At 38.4% G+C, this 21,237-nt stretch overlaps 1 protein-coding gene and 1 long non-coding RNA gene across 2 annotated transcripts in view; one reads left to right on the forward strand and one right to left on the reverse strand.

Moving 5' to 3' along the window:
- The window catches only part of LOC118670931, a 95,345-nt gene that overhangs the window by 41,992 nt on the left and 32,116 nt on the right, over positions 1–21,237 (reverse strand). The gene's annotated exons all lie outside the window — the stretch shown is intronic.
- Positions 1–21,237, forward strand: part of DNAJC5B (DnaJ heat shock protein family (Hsp40) member C5 beta) — a 68,541-nt gene that overhangs the window by 26,871 nt on the left and 20,433 nt on the right. Inside the window, exons 3-5 of the mRNA XM_036338507.1 lie at positions 4,796–4,915; positions 7,232–7,312; positions 9,641–9,768. Coding sequence (XP_036194400.1) covers positions 9,650–9,768 — 119 coding nt within the window. The 5' untranslated portion in view covers positions 4,796–4,915; positions 7,232–7,312; positions 9,641–9,649. The remainder of the gene's footprint in view (positions 1–4,795; positions 4,916–7,231; positions 7,313–9,640; positions 9,769–21,237) is intronic.

The raw sequence follows: 21,237 nt of genomic DNA on the forward strand, positions 1-21,237 counted from the left end.
AATAAAGCTTTCCCAGATGATTCTTCCCTTTGAAATTTACAAAGTGGTGGCCTGAATTCCATGCATTATTATAATAATACCAGAGGCTCAATGCACAAAACTCGTATAAGAGCAGGCCTTCCTACCCCCCAGCTGCTGGCACTGGCTTCCCTCTGGCACCTGGGACCCAGGCTTCCCTTGCAGCCCCATCCGGAAGGTTGTCTGGAAGGACGTCTGGTCTAATTAGCATATTATGCTTTTATTATTATAGATAAACAATGTAGATGGGTAATAGTAATACTGAGAGCAATAATGTCTTTGTTCATTGTTTTGGGCTGTTTAGATTAGGATTTACTTGTTGGGGCCATGTGCACTTGCACATCACATGTTCATAATGAGTAGTGTTTGCACCTGCTAAGATAGGAAGTTTAAATGAAAGACTATGTACCCTAATGTTTATGATAGATTATTTTGGTTGAATATTCAAATTTGTCTAGCACCAGCAGCAGATTCTGTGTTGATGTACTTGCCATTATTTATAATAACCCTAACTCTATACAATCATTGGGCCAGGTATATACAATGTCTCTAGAAGCACCCAAAAGGAATCTATACTAATAAAAGGGTAATATGCTAATTAGACCGGACATCTTCCAGACATCTTTCGGACATCTTTCCGGACAAAGCCACGGTGGCGGAGGCTGAGGCAGAGGCAGTTAGGGGCAATCAGGCCATCAGGGGAGGGCAGTTCAAGCCAATCAGGCCAGCAGGGGAGCAGTTAGGGGGCAATCAGGCAGGCAAGCGGTTAGGAGCCGGCGGTCCTGGATTGCGAGAAGGATGTCCGACTGCCAGTTTAGGCCCAATCCCTGTGGGCAGTCGGACAACCCCTGAGGGGTCCCGGATTGGAGAGGGTACAGGCTGGGCTGAGGGACCACCCCCATGCATGAATTTCATGCACCTGGCCTCTAGTAGTGAATAAAGGAATAGTGCAGATTCCATAAATAGAATACACCAGGGAAATTAGCAAGTAACACCCCCCTCCCCCCACACACACACACCATTCTCTCTCCAATTTTCTACATCACAGAAAGGCCACTTTGTTTCAATCTTGCAATATCTTCTAAGTCAGCCTCTTCAAACCCAAATGACATAATTGGCAATGCTTTTACAATATAGTTGGTGCATTTTGCTTTGGGGAATTATTTATGGGCTTACCATGAGTTATTTCCTTTTACAAACATCATTGAAGCTCACCACTTCTGGAAAGCCTCACCTGTTTAAGTGGAATATGATCCCATTAACCTCTGGCTGTATCTTCAGAGGATATATCAGAAGTCATATTTGTAGAGGCATATGCTGCCATTCTATGCACTATGTATGAAAGCACGTCAGCACGTCTCTTTTATTTCTCTAATTTTAGCATGAGGGCCATTGACCATGCTCTTTCACCTGCCTAGAATATATCTGATTTTACCAGCAACCTCAACATCTAATTCTTTTCATATCCCTGCTTGGTTATTTTTGTTCTGGGAGGCTTTCTCTGATTTCCCTTGTTCCACTGATTTGCATGGCCTTGTTGCATCTCTCCAAAGTCTCATTTTTATATTTATTTGAATATTCATTTCATTAATATCTGTCTCTCTTGGTAGGCTGTAACTCTGTGACCCACAAACCCAGACTCTGTGGTTGGTCTTGTTTACTAGTATATTTCTAGCATTTAGCCCCTGGATCCTAGTAGGTGACTAATTGTTGAATGACTAGATAAATAAGAAACTGTGCTTGCTCTTTGAAACATAGCTACAGTTCTACTTCACCTATGAGTTTTGCAATACTTAAATAAATTTCAAAACTCATGTTTTTTTCAATATTTTAAAAATTAAAAGTAATGATTTGAGAAGAAAGTTAATTCTGCAAAATAATGAATTTTACTAAATAATTTATTACACTGAATTTGAGAAACTGTAATTTTAAAAAAAGTCACCCTTAATCTCATCACATTAACCCATCAAAGGACATTGTCCTAAAGCTGCAGTGATTCTGGAACTTAGATCTGAATGTCTTTTGTCCGCCCGCCCCCCCCCCCCCCCCCCACACACACACCTAATTCTCTGCATGACAAAGGGCTGCTTCCTAAACTCTGGTTGGAAACCCGGATCTATGAGAAACAGCCTTTCGTTCCTTTATGCTGTATCTAAAGCAAAACAAAACAGTGCCATCTAGAGATCAGAGTGCTAAAATGTTCACACAAAATAGCCCCAAGCTAGGTGTCAAGCTAAGCAGCACCTTTCAACTCTGCTGAGCTTCAGGAGCCAGACAGACCCACTGTGCCAAATTCAGGAGTAACACCTGCCTCAGTTGATTTAAGACTTTTTCTGTCCATAGAATCCTACCTGAAATCACAGAAACTATTCTCTCGTTTTTGCATCTGAGAGTTGGGTATTGTTTTAACAAGAGATCCCTTAATTCTTTAAAACCACCTCAGTCACCTTGACTAAGATGTGGGTAACTGTGATTCAGTTCTTCTTGACTAAGGGTAGGATAAAATGTTCAGATATAAAAATAATTGAATTATATACTGAGCAATTACAGTTTCCTCCTTATTAATGTTACATGGTCTTTCCAGTAACTTTAAAGCAAATGATTATTTCTAGCCTTAGACCTAAAGAAAATAAAATCTAGAAGAACCCACTTTGACCCCGAATAGCAAAAGCAATCTTGAGAAAGAGTAACAAAGCTGGAGGTATCATGCTCCCTGATTTCAAACTATATTGCAAAGCTATAATAATCATAACATATAGTATTGGCATTAAAAACAGACACAAAGATGAAAGAGAATAGAGAGCCCAGACATAAAGCCACACTTGTGTGGCCTATTAATTTATGACAAGGGAACCAGGAATATACAGTGGAGAAAGAACTGTCTCTTCAATAAATGATGTTTGGAAAACTGACAGACACATGTGAAAGAATGGAACTGGATTCCTGTCTTATACCAGACACAATAATCAACTCAAAATGGATTAAAGACTTGAATGTAAAACCTGAAACCATAAAACTCATAGAAGAAAAGACAGGCAGTAAGCTCCTTGACATTGGTCTTGGCAATGATACTTTGGATTTGACACTAAAAACAAAGGCAAGTAAAGCAAAATTAACATGTAGGACTACATCAAATTAAAAAAAACCCTGCACATCAAATGAAACCATCAACAAAATGAAAAGGCAACATACCAAATGGAAGAAAATATTTGCAAATCACTTATCTAATTAAAGATTAATGTCCCCAAAATACAAACACCTCATACAACTCAATAGCAGAAAACCCCAAACTATCAGATTTAAAAATGGGCAGAGGATCTGAGTAGATATTTCTTCAAAGAAGACATACAGATATCTAACAGGTACATTAAAAGGTGCTCAACATTACTAATCATCAAGTAAATGCAAATCAAATCCATAATGAGATATTACCTCACACCTGTTAAAATGGCTATTATCAAAAAGGTAAGAAATAACAAGGGCTGGTAAGGATGTAGAGAAAACATAACCCTCTGTGCACTGTTGGTGGGATTGCAAATGGGTCCAGCCACTCTGGAAAACAGTATGAAAGTTCCTCAAAATATTAAGAATAGAACTATCATGATCCAACAATTCCACTTCTGGGTATTTATCTGAAACAACCACGACAAACAAACAAAAAGAAAACACTAATTTTCAAAGATATATGCACCCCTATGTTCATTTCAGCATTATTTACAATCGCCAAGAAATGGGAATAACCTGTGTCCATCAATGGATGAGCAGATAAAGAGAATGTGACACACACACACACACACACACACACACACACACACACTCACACTGGGGTCTCATTTGGCTATTAAAATAAAAAAGGAAATCTTGACATTTATGACAACATGGATGGACCTTGATGGCATTATGCTAAGTGACATCAGACAGAGAAAAACAAATACCATACAATCTCTTTTATATGTTGAACTAGAGGCCCAGTGCATGAAATTCATGCACAGGTAGGGCCCCTAGGCCTGGCTGGTGATCAGGGCTGATCGGGGCTTTCTGGCTCCTGGCTGGGGCCTCCCTTCCCCAATTGCCGGATGCTGACCAGAGCCTCCTGGTGGTCAGCGCATGTCATAGTGAGCGATAGAACTCGAGGTCTCCCGGTCGAACTCCCGCGGGGACACCTTGCATATTAACCTTTTATATATATAGATAACCAAAACAGAACTCATAGATATAGAGAAAAGATTGGCAGTGGCCAGAGATGGGGGCTGGGGGTTGGGCAAAATGGATGAAAGGGGTCAAAAGGTACAAACTTCCAGTTGTAAAGTAAGTCATGGGGATGTAATATACAGCACAGTGCCTATAGTTAATACTGTATTGCACATTTGAAAGTTGCTAAGAGAATAGATCTTAAAAGTTCTCATCACAAGAAAAAATTTTTGTAACTATGTAAGGTGATGGATGTTAATAACACTTATTGTGGTGATCATTTTGCAATATATAACAAAATTAATCATTATGTTGTATATCTGAAACTAATATAATGTTTTGTCAATTATATCTCAATAAAAATATTATAAGAATTCATTTTGCATATCAGGAGATTAGCACATTTTCTTAATTTAAAGTTCTGGTGAAAACCTGGTGGCAGTTCCATTGTAGCACTTGATTAAACCAAGTACCAGCTGACTAATGAACAAAATAGAGGTAGCATTATTTTGGGATCACTAGATGCCTTGTAATGGCAACCTTTATGGTCATGCATGTTTTATTCTCTCTTTGTTATGTTTTCCAGAGGGATAACCAATTGGCTGATAGAGTAACAAATGAAAAGTAACTTGACTCCATTGACCTGCTTAACTCCGTATGGGAACGATGGAAAGGAGCCACTGTTTGCTTTGAAACAGTGGAATAGGTATGGAACAGGTCCTTTCGGTTTTGCCTTCCTGTATTTCTTTGCACATCTATTTCCAGACTAGTTAAAAACGTCACGTTGTTCCTGATTGAGAACACAGAATCGGAGTTATAGGAACAGGTACTGTGTGTATTGTAACATTTCTGAGTTGTGTGTCTTGAGGTTGCTGTTTATGTAAGTACCAGTGCAATTAAGAGAGAATTATTTTTCAATAGTAAATAAGTAATTATGCTAGGAACAATTATAATTTTAAAACAGAATTAGCTTTTTGAATGTGTGTTTAGCTTTAAGATACACAATTTGAATAAGGAGATTTTCCTCCAATAAGTAGAGTCCTATGGAGGAATTACAGAAGTAATAACAGAATAGTAGAGCATGTTGGTTTTCCCAATCCAAGCCATCAAAAGAGTTTTTGCTGTGTTTAATGATTATCTCCCCTGACCATTTTCTTTTTCTCAACTATGAAGGGACCCTGCCAAGAAAAGCACTGTTTGATTTTTTTTTCCATTTTTCAGAATTCACATAATAGATATAGACGAAGCTTCTTTTACTTTGAAAGGAACATTTCAAAGTGAACATAAAGAATTTACAACAGCATTTGTAGAACCTTTAAATATGTGTTTATTTTGAATTGGATACCTATCATCAGCATGCTGAATCTTCTTTTAATTACACCTATAAGGGACAGGGTGACCATATATGGTTTGGTAGTGACTGTACAGTAATCAATGCTTTAAGAAATTATGATATTAATGAATTATAATGCAGCTAGAACTTATTTAAGTCCAGAAGATTAAGTATCAAGTACTGGATGATCAAGATTAAATTAATAACTGCATGACAACATTTTTTACTCCATTGGCTAGCTTATGGATGAGAGACTATGAATAAATAATAATGACTTGAATTTTGCATAGGAATATTAGAATTCAAAGGCTACAGAAAAAGAATTCATAAAATTATATTTTATATAAGGAGTTAAATAAGGGTATGATTCCATTATTTAAGGTTATTTAAGGAGAGATTTTAGGGAATGTCTTCACTATTACTCTGTAGTTTGTATGTTCTCAGAGCATAATATATTTTTACACATTAAAACAACTAAGGGTTCCAATGTATTACTCTATTGAATTTGAAACTAAATGTTGTCTATATCAATAATATATGAAGAGTCTGGTTTCCAGCTCAGTAAGGAAACAGAAAAAGTAGAATTTGTTGCTGTTGGATGTGCAGAGAGCAGCCTTGCAGTCTTTTGGTTGCTTTATGTTTCAGTTTGTAGTTAGCCAACCACTGACCACATTGACCAACTTTAATTAAAGACATTTATCTGACTGAAAGGAAATCTTTGGGGAATAAGGCAAAGAAGGTGATAGATAGAATAAAAAATTTCCAAACTTCCTATAACAATCCATTCTGAATATTATTCAACCCATATCACAGAGCAAGTCAGCTACCATATTTCACTTAGGTACAGATTACAGTGTGATTAGATTTATAATTGAAGAGATGATTTGAAAAAATACATAAACCAAAGGAATAGCCAGCTATGATGTCTTTGCTGGTGTGAGTTTCTATGTATGAAATTATCTGAGAGATGCAATCTGCCTTTCTTCTTTCCATTGGGAAGAGGAGTGCATAGAGGGATGGCCATGGGACAGGGAAGGGTAAAACCCAGGCTGTTTCCAGTACTATTCGCTGGAAATGGTAGCCCCCAACTGACCCCATCTCTGTTGTTCCACACCTGGGATAACTTTGAAGGAGGCAGCCTTAGAAAAAAAATGTTCCAGTCAAACTGTCAAAATGTCCCTCTTCTTTCAACCCCCAAACCAGAAAATCTTCTTTCATTTAATTACCCAACAGACATTTATTGCATACCTAATAGGTGCCAGGCACAATGCCAGGACTCAAAGCTGAATCCCTGTCCTCCAGAAGATTCCTTTCCGTTCAGTTGGCCCTCTATGCTTAGTACTAGTTTAACCCTGAACACTAGTTTCATTATTGGCTTTCAGTTTTGCATCCCATATTAATTTGCAATCTCCCTAAAGACCAGGCCTGCACTGCAGATTTTGAAAAATAAGTAACTGAATTGTCTGCTGTGGGTGTTACCATAATATGTTTAGCAGATTATCTTTAATACTATGTACATCTTTTTCCTGGATTAGTGACAGCAAGACCCAAATATGAGGAATTAAAGCTGGTCATGGAGTAGATGCTCTCAAAGTGAAGATTGTGTATGTCTGTGCCTTGTTAAAATTGATTTTAGGGCTATCAGTTGATTTTTGGGAACCCTGATATCTGTCTTATTTCATGATACAGATGAAGAGTGAATACATTTTCCCCCTCAAATTACAACTTCCTTTTGAATGCTGAATATAGAGAAAAATAGATAAAGCAAAGGTAACTATTTGCCATACTTTTCTTCTTAGTGCTTTTGACTAGCTAGATATACTTTCTTTATGGAAGCATGTTGACCCAAATTTATCTCTGCTGCTTCTTCTTCTTTTTTTTAATGTATTTTTATTGATTTCAAAGAGGAAAGGAGAGGGAGGAGAAAGAGAAACATCAATGATGAGAGAATCATTGATCGGCTGCCTCCTGCACACCACACACTGGAGATTGAGTTCACAACCTGGGCATGTGCCTCTACTGGGAATCACTGCTTCTTTTATCCATACTAGTAATGTCTACACAATACATCTGAATCTGTTTGGTTTGAATCTCTTAATATTCCCTTGTAATTTCCCCCAAAGTATTCATCCCCAAATATCTAGAAGTCACATTCAATTTAAAGGAAGACTACGTGCAGTGATTTAAGAAAAATCTACAATTATCCTGGTAAGCTTTATGTTATATTTTACCATAAAAGCAAAACAACAACAACAACAGCAACAGCAAAACACACACACATAAAAACTACTTAGATTGTCCGCTCCTCTGACCACAGTTCCTTGAAAATCATCATTTATCTCTTGGCTTTGGGCCTTGTGTAGCAAGTGTTATCAGTGAATGAATGTGAATGAATGACTATAGCAGAGCCCAGAATGTGGTGTCAGGGATGTGGAGATACTCATGCTCAACTTAGGGAATCTATAGAAATAGAGCTGACAGCAGCAGAGCCCAACGGGAATGTCCCAGTGTCAGGTGGGCTTGGTGGGAACCAACTTTCCAGCTCTGCTCCCAGCAGGCTAATAACCAAACCAACACAGGCAAGAGCAGAGCTTGCCCAATGTTGCCTGATGGATCAGGATGGTTTTAGAGGCCCCTGAGACGCCAGACTCAGTGAACGTTGTACAGTGAGTGGCATTAGGTACAATCACTATGATTTTAAACCATCATCACTGTATTTTTCCAGAACTTTTTAATCATCCCAAAAAAGAAACTCTGTACCCAGTAAGCAATAACTCCCCATTCCCCACTCCCCTTCAGCCCCTGGTAATCTCTATTTTACTTTCTGTCTCTATGAATTTGCCTATTCAAGTTACCTCATATAAGAGGAACCATATAATATTTGTTCTTTTGTGACTGGTTTAGCATATTTTACTTAGCATAATGTTCAAGGTTCATCCATATTGTAGCATGTGTCAGGATTCCATTTCTTTTCATCACAGAAAAATATCCCATTGTATGTACCCACCACATTTTCATTAATCTCTTTATGAACATTTGGGTTGTTTCCACCTTTTAGCTTTTATGAATAATTCTGCTATGAACAATGGTGTTCATTTTTGTTTAATATATTAATTGATTTAATTCTTATGTTTAGGCTCATTTTTTGTCTCCCATTTACAGATAGGGAAAGCCATGCAGCTGGGTCATGGCAAAGCCAACATTCTAACCCAGAGGGTCTGACTACAGTGCACTCCCTGATTTATACACTGTGCTGCCTTTAATAAAAATATTTACATTTTCCTTTGAACCTACTATATTCTGGGTATATCAGATGCATTATTTCTAAATCTTTAAGATGTCTTTATGCTGTCTTTTTTATCCTTATATTATAGGTGAAGACATTAAGGCGTGGAGAGGTTAAGTGGTGGATGTAGGAATGCCCCTAGTGTGCTTGCTACTCTGCCTGGCCCTTCCTAGAGCCAGAACATAGCAGGAAGATGGTCCTTGGGACTTGGGATAGCACAACTCTTTCCGAATAGACTTCCGGGAAAGGAGCTATCTCAGGGGCAGAACCCATGAGCACTGTGGGACCTCTGGTATCACATAGCTCCAGCAGTTCTAACCTGGCTCCCAGATAAGGCCAGGATTTTTTCCTTAATAAAAAGTTGTTTTTGTTTTTTTAAACTCTTGCCCTATGTTAGGCCAATAGGTCAAGGCAAAATGGATGATTATTTCCATTGTTGGCTAACTTTGGAAAGCAGACAAGGAAGGAGTTCTATAAGTTCTACAGATTTATTTAAAAATAAATCTACACATGCCTGACCTATGAGGATTGTTTCTCAATAATTCTGAATTAGTTGAATACTTAGATAACATCTTGCTTCTATTTTTCCATATGGACAAAACCATATTCCATTTGTATAGCTGCCTGTAACCTTTCATACTGACTTGAAGTTCTCCTTTTGGCAATCCTAACCCTTTGCTCCCCTCATTTTGCAGCTGGTATAAAAATGTACTTCAGGTTGTCATTTTGCAAAAGGCCAGAAATGAACTATCTTCCTTTTAGGATCCAGTATGCATAACCTTCATGGCGATTTCCCCCTTTTGGTTTTACAGCAGGAGAAAATGGCATGTAACGTCCCTAACCAAAGACAGCGGACTATGTCAACCTCCGGAGAAGCTCTGTATGAAATTCTTGGTCTGCATAAGGGAGCATCAAATGAAGAAATTAAGAAAACCTACAGGTACAAAGTCAGTTCAATGATGACATATCCTGTACTACTAGAGATGGTTATTTTGTGATTGGCAAGGGCCTTCAATTAAAGGTATTTGCTCTCTGCTAAGACCAGGTAATCTCAGTTTGGGAGCTCATGTTCCCTGTTCCATAAACACAGGCAGTTAGGAATAGAGAGGCCGACACTGATTTTATGAAAGAACTGTCTCGTGATGCTGGGCCTTAGGAAAGGGCAGCCTATGTTCTAAGCCTACAATGAGAGAGGTAGGGGTGAGAGAAGGGTGGGGGGAAGAAAGGGACGGAAAGAGAGGAGGACGAGGAGGACGAGGAGGAGGAGGAGGAGGAGGAGGAGGAGGAGGAGGAGGAGAAGGAGGGGAAGGAGGAAAGAGATGGAGAGAGAGCGATCTCACTGTGAATGAATAGGAGTTGTGATTAAGCCCATAGCCCATATAATATAGTTTCAACAAATCTTTTTTTTTTTTTTTTAAGGGGGGTTTGTTGTTGTATTGTATGCTATACTTTTTAACTCTTCAGTTTTGATCTTTCATATCTGATCTAGTTTCAAGTTAGCTATTTTTGGGAAAATTTGAAACACTTTTTTATTTAAACCTCCAAGGATTTTTTTTTTAAAGGATTGAGTACAAAAATAATTTACTTATTATAGAAAAATTGGAAACTACTAAAAATAAAAATAACATATATCCATAATTCTATCTCTAATGATAATTATCATTGATATTTTTTCCTTCCAGTCTCTTTTTCCTGTTTAAATAAGACATTTTAAACTTAAGTTGGATTCATCTATATTCTCTTTCACTTTAACAAGGTCCTATCATAAAAGTATACTGGTGCTATTAAATATTTTGATTTTTAATGCTATGGCTATTTTCTAATTACCTTGTTAGCTATTTTTAAAAACATGTACATTCTTTTAATTTTTCCCCAGAGTTAATTTCCTTGTACATAAAACATGATGTACATTTTCAATTATGTCCTTATTTATTGAGGAATAAAGTTGTGCTGTTAGAAAAAAAAATGAATCAAAATATAAATTCATGTTTATTTTTAATCAGTTACTTCTTATTTGGCCTTGAATTAGGTTTTTAAAACTTATGGGGGTTTTTGATGTATGTAAGTTTAGAATTTTTAAGTAGATAAATTTGTTAGTCATTTACTTTATGGATTTTATCTTATCTGTCATGGTTAAAAAGCCTCTCCCAATTACAATATTATAAAAATACTAGAGGCCTAGTGCACAAAATTTGTGCACGGGGAGGGTCACTAGGCCTGGCTGGCAATCAGGGCTGATTGGGGCCTTCCTTCCCCTGGCTGCTGGCTGCTGTCTGAGGTCTTACTTAGTTCTGTGCCGCCCCCTTGTGGTCAGTGCACATCATAGCGGCCAGTCGAACTCCTGAGGGGACAATTTGCATACAGTGGGGCCTTGACTTATGAGTGTCCCCACTAACGAGTTTTTCGAGATACGAGCTGTCTCTCGGCCGATTTTTTGCTTTGAGTTGCGAGCTAAAATTTGGGTTACAAGCCAGCTTCAGATACCCCACTGCTAGTTGGCGCAGCGAACGTCACAGTGAACACCACAACATCAGCCCAGCATCACTGTCTCACTCGTTCACTTTTTGATTTGACATACGAGTAATTTGAGTTACGAGCTCCGTCACGGAATGAATTAAACTCGTAAGTCAAGACCCCACTGTATTAGCCTTGTATTATATAGGATTAGCCCATTTCTTCTAGTACACTTATGATTTTACATTTTTTATATTAATTCTTTGGTCAATTTGGAGTTTAACATGAGGAATAAAGGTATGATTTCACATTTATTTTTTCCTAAATCACTAGCCCACCAAAATTTATTGAATTCTCTCTTTTTATCTATTGATGGAAAAATACTTTAGCTTTGTATTGGAACCCTCACTGTGTGGTAAACTGTAGGACCCAAAAGGCCTTCAAGGAGCATGTGTTGAAGAATAAGTGACAGTGGTGGAAATTGCCATTTGAATCCAAACAGTTCTGTGAAAATAGTAAAGTTTGACCAAAGTCAGTGTCCATCTTCCAGCTTATATTTCATGTAAGGTAGTGGGGAGAGAAAGAGTCTTTGCCATTTTATTGGGTCTTAGAGCTATCCAGGTGTGTGCCTGGGAGCTGCTCAGCCCTGTGCCTGGACACCCTTGGACGAGGGTTACTAAACTTGACTTTTAAAGCTTTGGTGCTGAGACATTGTGCTGGGGTGGGAGTTGGAAATTAAAGTAATTGTATTATAAGCTTAATACCTACAAAGATGCTCTCCAACTTGAAAAAAAAAAGTGATGTCTAACTAACTACCTTGTAAGTTTTAAAATTCACTTTACAAATGTGACTTTTAGTTGCCTTTATTAATTTTGTAAGCTAAAATTTCAGGTAATATCCTAATTAAGGCACTAATTATGCCGAGCTGTTTGCAAGTTTAATAATTACAACCTAAAGTCTTTTCATGTAGTCAACATCTTCCTATTAATTTTGTTTTAATGTCATACAAATATTATTTTTTCAGCTGATTAGGGTACTAGTATGCTGCCAAAAGCATCTGCTTCTATCTAAATTACACATTTGTATTCTGGAAGTTATTCAAAGTGTATGAGCAGGCTGAAAAACTACCCATAATATTATTGTTATATTCAGGGATCTGAATTAAAGCAGTCAAAATGTAGCAAAATTAAAAGTCAGTGAAATTTAATAAAATTACCAACTGTTGAATCCATACGCTGCTTGACCTCTGTTGTAATCCTTGGTTGTGCTCTTGAAAACAAGGCTGAGTTAGAAAACATTTTTTTTTCTTCATTTATATTTTATTTTTATTTTTGAATCGATAATATATTTACCTGATTAAAATGAGATCAAACAAACAGGTATACAAAAAATCTCCCTCATACATCAGATCTCCAAGTTCTGTCTCAGGGGAAAGCAATTCCCTGTGTACCCTTCTAGAGAGATCACCTACCTCTATAAGCATATATCCAGACTTTCTCATCTGGGCAAGACAGTACAGGTTTGTCTCTCTCTGATCCTCCCTGCTAAACATGACTAAAAAGCCTTGGAAACAATGCAAGAGACAAGTAAAAGAGAACCCTGAAAGGTAGAAAGAAAAGATGAATTGGTTAGGGACCACAAGCTAGAAAATGCATGTTAAATCCAGAGTAGCTGCCCATTAAAATAAAAAAATATATAAATAGGAATCAGAGTCTCTTAATACAACAGCCAAAATGTCCACATGAATATCACTCATTGTACCAAGAACCAAGAAAATCACAAGTTACATGAGAAAAGATAGTCATCTGACTTCCACACTGAGATGAACCAGATATTGGATTTATTGGTATTTTAAAGTAACTATAATAAAAAAGATTCAGCAAGCAATTACAAATTCTCTTGAAACAAGTGAAAAAAAATAGAAAGTTCACCAAAGAAAGAGAAATTATAAAAAAAGAACCAAGTGGAAATTATAGAACTGGAAAATAGCTGAAATGCTACAACAAACTAGAAGAGCTCTGTAGTAGAGGGAGCTGACTGAGGATAGAATCAGCGAAGTTGAGGACAGATCAATGGAACTTAACCAGCCTGAACAACAGAGAGAAAAATAAACTGAAAATAAACAACAGAGTCTCAGGAACCTGTACAGCTGTAACAAAAGGTCCAACATGTATAGCATTAGAGTCCTAAAAGGGAAAGAAAGAAAATGGGATCAAAAGGCTGTTCAGAGAAATAATGACTAAAAATTCCCCGAGCTTGGCAAATCTATAAACCTACAGATCCAGAAGCTGAGTGAACCATAAATAGGATAAATCTAAAGAAATCCATGCCAAGACACATCATAATTAAACTTCTGAGCGCTAAAGACAAAAAACAAAACAAAACACAAAACCTCAAAAGCAGACAGAGAAACAACACATTATTTATGAGGGAACATCAATTCAAATGACAGCAGATTTTTCATCTGAAACAACAGAGGCCAGAAGTGACACAACATTTTTCAAGTGTTAAAAATAAAGAGCTGTCAGCTGTAAATTCTGTGTTTGGTGATACTATACTTCAGGAATTACGGGAAAATAAAAATATTCTCAGATAAAGAAAGAAAATGATGAAGAAAGGAATCTTAGATCATCAGGAAGGAAGGAGGGAAAATGAAGAATGCAGAAATATGGGTAAATAAAATAGATTATCCTCCTCATTAGTTTTTAAATTACATATGATGATTAGCATAAAAATTATAACATTATTTGATACTCATGACAATTATATCTAAAATTGAGGAGGATAATGGGAGCCAAATGGGAGTCAAGTTTCTGCACTTCACTCAAATTGATAAAACAAAATCAGTAGAATATCAGTAGACTGTGATATATATATATGAAAATTTTATTCAAGTAACCCACAGGAAGACAAGAAAAGGAAAATGGAGGAGTGAGAAACAGAGGACACAAACAGAAAGCAAATAATAAAATGATAGACGTAAGCCCTGACATAATAAGTATATTAAAGGCAATGGTCTAAGCATATATTATATTTTCCTTCCTTGTTATACAAATGGTGGTGTACTGTAACTCCTATCCTGTACTTTGTATTGTTCTCTTAACAATATACCTTGGAGATCATTCTCAGGAATGATCAGTTCATAAAGAGTTTCATTCTTTTCATTTTGCAGCATCATGTACCATAACATAGATGTCCCATGATTTAATCAGTTCCCTGTTGATAAATATTTCAGTTGTTTTAAATCTAGGTTTCCTTTTAAAACCAACTTAGAGCTTCTCAGGAAAACCCCCATGGTCCCAGAAAAGTAGATAGAGATGGGGAGAGGGAAACTATCTCTGTTCTGCCCACTTCCCAGTTTTTGCTATGCCCCTATTCCAAACTCCTGGAGCAAGGATCGAATAGACCCAGCTGGGTCAGACGCTCACCCAAGTCTAGCTGGCTCTGACTAGGGATCTGGAATCACAAATACCCACTACCTTAGCAAGAACTGTAGGATCCAACTCTTGGGAAGAAAAAGGGGCAATGTTCTCTAAGCGTGGGTATAGAGTTGGGAAGGAAATTACCAATATTTCTATTTCTTTATTCCCTTAAAAATTCACATAAATAGCAGCCTCATAGGCCTAGCTCAGCCCCTTCCTATGTTTATTTATGCGTCTTTATCATAAAATCTTTCTATGAGTAAAGCATCTATTTTTCATATGCCATCTTTTTCCCTACAATAGTATAACCATGTTTCATTTGTTAGCTGATAAATTGGAGTCCCCAGCTACCTCAGAGGGTAGCTGGGAGCAGTGACAAGAGGAAGGCTTCTGTGTCAATCCATCATGTACTGAAGCTCTTGTCTCATTGAGGCTTTGTAAAGATAAATGAGATCATTTTTTCTCAAAGTGTGTGGAGCTCTTTGTGGAAGAGCACAATGAAAATACGAGGTACAGTTATGAATGGATAGATATCCTCATCATCTTTAAAAGTCTAAAATTATCCTGCCATTTGCTGCTACTGTTCAAAAACCATTTATCCAGCATAAAGTGACATTTTGCTCCATGTCCAAAGTGCCATATCACAGGGTGAGACTCGTGGTATGAGTCTCATCCATGGCCTTCTTTATGGAATAAATCTGCCTTTCACATTGTACAGCATAATCATTCCAAGGAGCTTGAAGTTTAAGGCTCATTTAATCCATGTTTTTCATGGCTGGGTCACACCACTTAATCATAACAGTGTTTGCATGAGATAAGCAAATATTTTCCCCTATTCTCCCACTGCCTAAAAGTCTTTACTCCCCCTTTTCATGCTGTCTGAAGGAGACATTTTAGTTAATCAAATACACCTGGGAAGGCTAAGCGGTTACTTATCTTGCACATATTTGCTGTAACTTTAAACTGGCATGTTTCCCTCTTTCACGTAATTTAAGTAGTCTCTCGGAGGCAACAGGAATTTGAGTTAGGAAGCTGGGGAGGAAGGGGAGGGAGGAGGAGAGACACACTAGTGAATGGTGGGACAATTGGCGAGAGGGTTGGTTGGTGAAATAAGGGACTCAAAGCTTGTTCTCTAATCCCCAATACCGGGCTTTGGCCCTTTTCAAGTGACTCAAGAACTTGAGTTCCCTGTAAAGTCTTCACCACCCAAGTCCTTTTAGGAGTCCCCCCTGGGAAAGTCTCCCAGGATCCAGCACTGAGTTCATCCTCATGTAGCAGTGTTGCTCCAACAAACCAAGTTTCCACCCTGTGAACGACACTGCTTTCATTCACTCAGTGGGCATGCCCATGGTCAACTGCAGGCACAACTCGGCACAACTCTGGTTCTCAGCTGGGCAGGGCTGCTCTGCTGCTATTCTGTGACCCCACCAGGCCCGGCAGGGAGAGCAGGTCTCCTTGCTAAATAGTTGATGACCAAGTGTTTGAACAGGCCAAGAAGCCACCTATGCTATTTATCTGGAGGCTTGAGGGAATCACCAGTGCCTGCTGGTCTGTGCGCCACTAAGAGGTAGAGGCTGGATATAGGGGATAGCTCCCTCCTTTTTGTGATACCCTCTGTTAGAGCCTCCAGGGAGTGTCAAAGTTTGATAGATAAGCTCCTTCCATCTTTTCTTATAGATCTCTTTCTAAAGGACCCAGACGCGTGCTCAGAGGTGAGTCAGAGACTAGCAGTAATGACCCTATACTTAGACTCTCCATCCTCTCTGACCCCTAAAGCTTTGCTCCTAGGTCAAGCTCATTATGCTTGGCTCTTTCTTTCCTGAGATGGCATTCTTTTCAAGGAGTCTCTGCCACCCCCAGGTAGGCTTCCATCAGGCCCCACTGGTTCATCAGATTTACCCAGCTGTGGCTGCCCCAGCAGGGTATATGACGTGGATTTCTTTCTGGAAGGCTCTTCAGGCTTGGGGGACTTCTGGGAGGCTGCCTTCAGGCCTCCAGGCATGCCTTGATGTGCTCAAACTCCCAGCCATGTACAGTAGGCTGTAATGGCTCAAAGATGCATCCACCTCCCTACCATAGCTCTATAACAAACAAGGCTACCTGTTCTGTATTCTCCTTAGTAACTTGAAAGAGGTAAATATAGCTTGCTGCTCAGCAAGCACTTTAGGTGTGTGATTAGATCCTTCTTTCCTTGATATTGACTGGTACATAAAAATCCTTCAGTCCAAAGTCAGTAGATTTGATCTATACCTCATACTGCTACCTGATTATAGCAGAAGCCAAGAAGGATGATGAGAGCACTTAGCAGCCCCTAGTATATCTAGAATCTTTCACCACCATTAATGGCTTTCTAACAGCAAGTTCTGTTCATTATTCAACAAATATTTATTGAACACCTACTATGTGCTAGGCAAACAGACAAAATCCCTGCACTTCTGAAGCCTGTATTCTGGGCTGGGTGAGTAGGGAAACTTAATAATAAGTAAATTAAGTAAAATATACAGTCTGTCTGATGTTGTAAGTGCTGTGCAGAAAAGCAAAGCAGATAGGAGGTGCTGGGAGTGGTGCTGGAAGTTACACATTCTCTTCAAGGTGTTCCACATAGATTTTAACACCAAAATCCCTTGGTTGCAGTGAATTCTAAGTATAAAGTAGAAGTTAAGAGCACAGGGTATGAATTCAGAAAAATCTGGATTTAAATCCCATCTCTTAGCCTCACTTTCTTCAAAATACAGATAATATACTGAGCTCAGAGGACTGCTGAGAATTAAGTGAGATGATACATGAAAAATGTTTAGCTAAGGTTTGGCACATGGGTACTGGGTGATACAAAGAATACTTAAGAAGTCATACAAAAAATACACAAGAAGTAATAGAAATAGCCCTGTATAATGGCATTCTTCAAACTAGTTAGGGCCTGGGTGCAAGGAAACCGTTTTAGGAGTATGTGTATGTGTGTGTGTGTGTCGGGGGGGGGGGGGGGGGGATTTTTAGATTTCTGTGACATTTAAATTCCATTGCATACATTTAAAAGGGTGTTAAAACTGTTTTATTAACATGCCAATGTTTGCACTATGCTGAAAATTTTGTACTCTTTGCATCTGTTTATTCTCATAAAAAAATTTAGATACCGCCCTGGCTGGTATGCTCAATGGTTAGAGTGTCAGCCCATACACTGAAGGGTTGCAGGTAAGGGCATGTGTCTGGGTTGCAGGTTCAATTTTTGGCCCCAGTTGGGGTGCATGTGGAGGGAGGAAACCAATCAATGTGTCTCTTTCACATAGATGTTTCTCTCTCTCTCTCTCTCTCTCTCTCTCTCTCTCTCTCTCTCTCTCTCTCTCAAAATCAATGGGAAAAATAATCTTTGGGTGAACATTAACATATAAACAAACAAAAAGATTAGATACCAAGTTTAGAATGTGGAGAGAATGGTCTCTCAAAATTTTAAGGGGCATATAAGCAAAAAGTTAGAATCGAGAGGGAATGCGGGAGGGAGGAAGGGAGGGACCCAAACATTACACCCAAAATGATTACAAGGGGCTGGGGGAAGGAGGCCTGTGGGGCCTTCTTTGAGGCCCTCCATGTGCTCCATGGCCCACTGTGATGTCCAATCAGAGCATCAGAGAGGTTTTAGTTCCTTCCTTTCCTGCCTCTCCCACTCCATCAGTTCTCTGAGGGAAGGCACTGTGCTTTGTCTTCCTCACACTTCCAGCCCTAGCACCATGCTAATGTTACCAAATATAAGAACAAATTAGTCAGCAAATAGATTTTGCCTCTGTGTATTCTCTTTGATTATATTCTCAGTTTCTTCAGGATCATTCTCAAAGGTTTTGTCACCTCGCTGGGTAGGGAGTCATTTACTGACCCAGTAAACAGAGAGGACAGACCAGCAAGGAAAGGCAATGGTTTCAGCCTGGGACCTGCTCACTTTGTATGGTTGTGGGACCTTCCAGTGAGAAGTAGTGAATAAGGAAGGGAAAACTGTAGAAAATACAGCCAGTTATACAATTTGGAGAATGTGGATCTTGAGTATTCAAAATCTCATGTATAGCTTCAATAAGCCAAACCAATGGACATGGACAACAGGGGGATGAGAGCATGAGTGGGGGGGTGGGGGTGAGGATGGGGGTTAATGGGGAGGGGGATGAGGACACATTTGTAATTCCTTAACTAATAAAGAATTTAAAGATAAAAACAAAACAAAACAAAAAAACCCCCAAAATCTCATGTATAACTTCAATGTTAGTTTTTATTTATACTGATATGTACATTGTTGAAGTTAGGTAAAAACAAGATTAGGATGCTTAAAAGGGAGACCGACTGCTTTCCCTTGGTGCAAGAAACTAACAAATGCTGGCCTACTTTCTGAATGAGATCTAACTCTTCCTTAGCATATCAGAGACCACAAAACCAGAGTGAACTAGTTTTCTACATCAGCACTTGGATCTCTGTGCCTCATGGATGAGCTTAATTTTTATCCTGGTATAGAGCAGCAGTAATTAAATTGATTCTTCTATTCTATTTCATTCAATTTCACATGAAACTTTCTGGAATTCATCTTCCATCTCTAAAGAGGTGAGTTGCCTCAGAGTAGATAAAAGTGAGTCAAAAGTTATTTTCACAAGGAGCAGGAAGGAGTGTCATTTCCATAGTGATTTGTGGCAACCCCAAGCAGTGGTGCTTTTACCCATCTTTATTAGCAATTACAGGTCATAATAGAGGCTGATGATGAATAAAGTGTGAATGTCAGGGGAATACACAGCTAATAGAAGAATGGTAAATATTTACAAGGCAAGATGATGATTCAAGCTCACAAGATAAATTGAAATTAATCTCTATCAAGCACTAATTTGTTTCCTGAATTCTAAAACCTTCCACTAAGAACAAAAGAATATGAGGCTAAGTCAGAGTTATCTTCCAGTTCTTGCATACCCTCCCTTCTTCCATGACAACTTTTCCACTTGATCTTATTTTTTCATGCAACTTCAACTTCATTGTTCCTGGGCACAAGAATCATAATGATCAATGACTTTTTCCCCCCACTCATTTACTCAATACCTATTTAATATTGGATAATTATTCATATTATAACTATTCATATCTATAGTTTGTACCATTTAAAGAGCTTATCTTATAGAAAGTTAAATTTAGTAAGGTTTAAAAGATACATACTGAAAGACAAGCCAAATAAAGGAGTCAGTTGTGGATGCAATAGATTAATTTGAGCATAGGATTCATATTAATCATTTAAATGAAAGTTAATGCTTTATTCCACCATTCATTCCTGTCCCAGGCACTATGATAGGTTCTGGGATTACAATTATAAGTAAACCATGGTTACTGATCTCATGTAACTTGAAGTTTAGTGGAGGAAACAGAAATTAATCAAATGATGACAAAAATGAGTGCCTAATTATGGATGAGATACAGTGCCCTGGAGGAAAAGGCATGGCTCCACAAGAGTATATAACAAAGACAGCTGATCTGGACTAGGGATTAGAGAAGTCTTCCCCAAGAAAGTAAACACAGTTTTAATTTTAGTACAGTTTACACCAATTTTTATCAAAGGAGATAAAATAGAAGCCAGAAGGACAAATCACATTCCAACATACTAGTGTATGCAATGCTTACTATGTGCCAGGCACCATGCTTGGTGATTTGTAGTCATTATTATATTTGATTCTCATATTTCTGTATTATAGGTACTTCTATTGTCTTCATTTTACACTTGAAGAAACAGGTTTAGAAATGTAGGTTAAGTAGCTGTCACACGCAGCAAGTCTGGCACTTGGGTTGCTTTACTCCAGAGCCCACTGCTCTTAACCATAACATTTCTTTCTTTCTTTTTTTTTTTTTTAAATATATTTTATTGATTTTTTACAGAGAGGAAGGGAGAGAGACAGAGAGTCAGAAACATCGACGAGAGAGAATCATCGATCAGCTGCCTCCTGCACATCCCCCACCGGGGATGTGCCCGCAACCCAGGCACATGCCCCTGACCGGAATCGAACCCGGGACCTTTCAGTCCGCAGGCCGACGCTCCATCCACTGAGCCAAACCGGCTTCGGCACATTTCTGAGTTTAAAACAACGGCCATGAATCCAAAGGATTCAAAGGCCAGAACCTGAGTGATGGACCATATTGGAGGAGGATGCAAAGGTCAATGTCTAAGAAGGAAGCCTGGAGATGAAATTCAGGGTTCTTAGTCCCAGACTGGGATTTAAATACAGAAGTAGAGAAAGGATCCAGAATGAGCATCGAGCTTTAAGTTCCAGACAGTGTGAGGCAGTGGGTTCACTCTCAGCACACCTAGGGAATGACTGCACATACCAGGTAATGTGACATCTTTCCTTGCATTGGGATAGATGTGGATTCTTGTATCTACTAGCAAAGTTCATATTATATATCTAATGGTTAAAATAGTTAGATCCACAAGGGAGTCCTTATAGATCCTAAGGTAATGTAATGCACCTCTTGTGGCAATACTAACTACTAAGCCGAACTGGTTCTTAAGTCATCTTTTGATTTAAAAA

The sequence above is a fragment of the Myotis myotis genome, unplaced genomic scaffold (assembly GCF_014108235.1).
Source record: "Myotis myotis isolate mMyoMyo1 unplaced genomic scaffold, mMyoMyo1.p scaffold_m19_p_16, whole genome shotgun sequence".
NCBI classification, from domain to species: Eukaryota; Metazoa; Chordata; class Mammalia; order Chiroptera; family Vespertilionidae; genus Myotis; species Myotis myotis.